The sequence below is a fragment of the Punica granatum genome, chromosome 4 (assembly GCF_007655135.1).
Source record: "Punica granatum isolate Tunisia-2019 chromosome 4, ASM765513v2, whole genome shotgun sequence".
In the NCBI taxonomy this organism is placed as follows: Eukaryota; Viridiplantae; Streptophyta; class Magnoliopsida; order Myrtales; family Lythraceae; genus Punica; species Punica granatum.
Genome location: NC_045130.1, coordinates 5831870 through 5834263, shown reverse-complemented (window position 1 = coordinate 5834263; position 2394 = coordinate 5831870). Strand labels below are relative to the sequence as shown.

Sequence of the window (2394 nt, the reverse complement as noted above, 5' to 3'; positions counted from 1 at the left end):
AATGCTGCAATTCATAGTGTTGATTACTCAGTCCTTGCTTGACCGGTTCATCGATCAGTTGATGTATATCTCTTAGTACGTAAGGCATTAATGACGATTGTTACTCTCTTTTTCGCAGAAGGGATCCGAGACAGTATCGATCCTCACAATATCTTCACTGCATGCATGTTTTTGTGGAATTAGAATATATACGAGTTTGTACCGGGCGTTTAGCCCCCCTCTGCACCGAAAAAAGAATATATACGAGTTTGCCCATAAAATAAATTTAAGACACCATCGATCGTAACAATATCTTCATTGTATGTACTTTTGACTTTCAAAAGGGCTGTTAAAATAAAATATATCATAAGCCTAGACATTCACAGGACTATATATATATATATATATATATATACACACACAAAAGTGGTACAATGTTGACCCCTTTTTGCTAATATAACATTATATATATGTGTAATATATATATATATATATATAAGTTGACTACGCGTTTGTATATATGCATTAAAAGAAAAAATTCCAGAAATAAAATAATTAAAGCCAAGATCAGACAGGGAAATTGAGCTTATAAATAGACAAAGATCTTGCCTCATTCAATCATATCCAGCACTCCCTCAGCCTTCGTCTTCTTCTTATTCCTTCGTCTTCAAGGCTTTTGTACTCTCTCTAGCCATTTGCCTAAACTTCAACAAAGTTTACGAATACATCCACATCATAGCAAGATCAGCTATGGCAATTACTAGAAGTTTCCATTTCATCCTATTAATGCTTCTCATCATCATGAGTACGTCATGCCATGCGCAGCTCTCTTCCACGTTCTACGACCAGACATGCCCGAATGCCCTCAGCACCATAAGAACTGCCATCAGGACGTCCATCTCGAGGGAACGCAGGATGGCTGCCTCTCTCATCCGCCTCCATTTCCATGACTGCTTTGTTCAGGGATGCGATGCATCAATACTGCTGAAAGATGGAGGCGAAAGGGAAGCCGCACCGAACCAGAACTCCGCTCGGGGATATGAAATCATCGACAATGCAAAGTCACAAGTAGAGAAAATATGCCCAGGTGTGGTATCGTGTGCGGATATACTAACCGTAGCAGCCCGAGATGCTTCGGTCATGGTCGGCGGGCCTTCTTGGACCGTCAAGCTCGGGCGGAGGGACTCCACCACTGGAAACCCGTCTCAGGCTTTGACCGACCTTCCTTTCTTCGGCGCCGACCTTGAGACCCTCATCGGTGCCTTTGCCAAGAAGGGACTCAGTGCCAGGGACATGGTTGCACTCTCAGGTAAGATCAAGTTATTTTAAATTTGAATTTATGATGGACCAATCCGATCCAAAAATTTAAATTAAGTGTAGAGAATTTTAATTTGTATATGTTAGGGACGCTATTGGACCGACTCTACTGTAATGTTGATAATCATAGCCCAAACCCAACCCAAACGCTAAGGCCCAATTAGGTAGATCAACTTCTATGATCGTGGTCTAACTATGAACTAATTTGGATAGGTGCCCACACACTCGGACAAGCACAGTGCTTCACATTCCGCGACCGAATCTACGCCAATGGGACCATCGATGCTGGGTTCGCCAGCACCCGTAGGAGGAAATGCCCAGCGAGCGGGGGCGACTCCAACTTAGCCCCACTCGACCTAGTGACTCCCAACTCATTTGACAACAACTACTTCAAAAACCTGATGCAGAAGAAGGGGCTCTTGACATCGGATCAGGTTTTGTTCAACGGTGGATCGACAGACAACATTGTGTCAGAGTACAGCAAGGACCCGGCAAAGTTCAAGGCCGACTTTTCCGCCGCCATGATCAAAATGGCAGATATTGAACCTCTTACCGGTTCACAAGGGCAAATAAGGAGGATTTGCAGCGCTGTTAACTAATTCCCACGGGCAATACGGAACTTCACTTCTCCTTAATTTCCAAAAATTTATGCAAAACTTTGTGCAGAAGTGTGACCGTCTGTCAATTTTTATTGTATTCATTCCTTTGTTTTTCCCAAGTATACGCATAATGCATTTCCATCATCAATTTATGGAGGTCAATTTGTAGTCAATTAATTAACAATCTGTTCGTTTTGTTATTGGGGAAACTAATAATCATAAATTGAATTACATCTTGTCATTTGAAATTTTTATAATATTGTTGCTCTCTTTTTTTTCTTTTACCATTTGATATTCGAAAGACTAATTGAGTCTCGTAAATTTTTACTATTTACAATACTCGAATTCAAAATTTTACTTAAATGAAAAAGATTCCAAATTACCAAAACGAATTCACATTAGTGTCTTCTGTCTTTTCCTCGTAAAAGACCAGGAAACTGGTAAAATCTGACAGATCCTACATGCATGCATCTGTTCATCTAATTATTGGCTAATCAAT

General features: G+C 40.7%; 1 protein-coding gene across 1 annotated transcript; it reads left to right on the top strand.

Annotated features, from left to right (window-relative positions):
- Nucleotides 1–320: 320 nt before the first annotated feature.
- LOC116202760 (lignin-forming anionic peroxidase-like) lies at nt 321–2136 on the top strand. The gene is made up of 2 exons (XM_031534370.1): nt 321–1288; nt 1510–2136. Exons 1-2 carry the CDS (start codon nt 730–732, stop codon nt 1893–1895), a joined length of 945 nt encoding a protein of 314 aa, XP_031390230.1. The 5' UTR covers nt 321–729; the 3' UTR covers nt 1896–2136.
- The last annotated feature ends 258 nt before the right edge of the window (nt 2137–2394 follow it).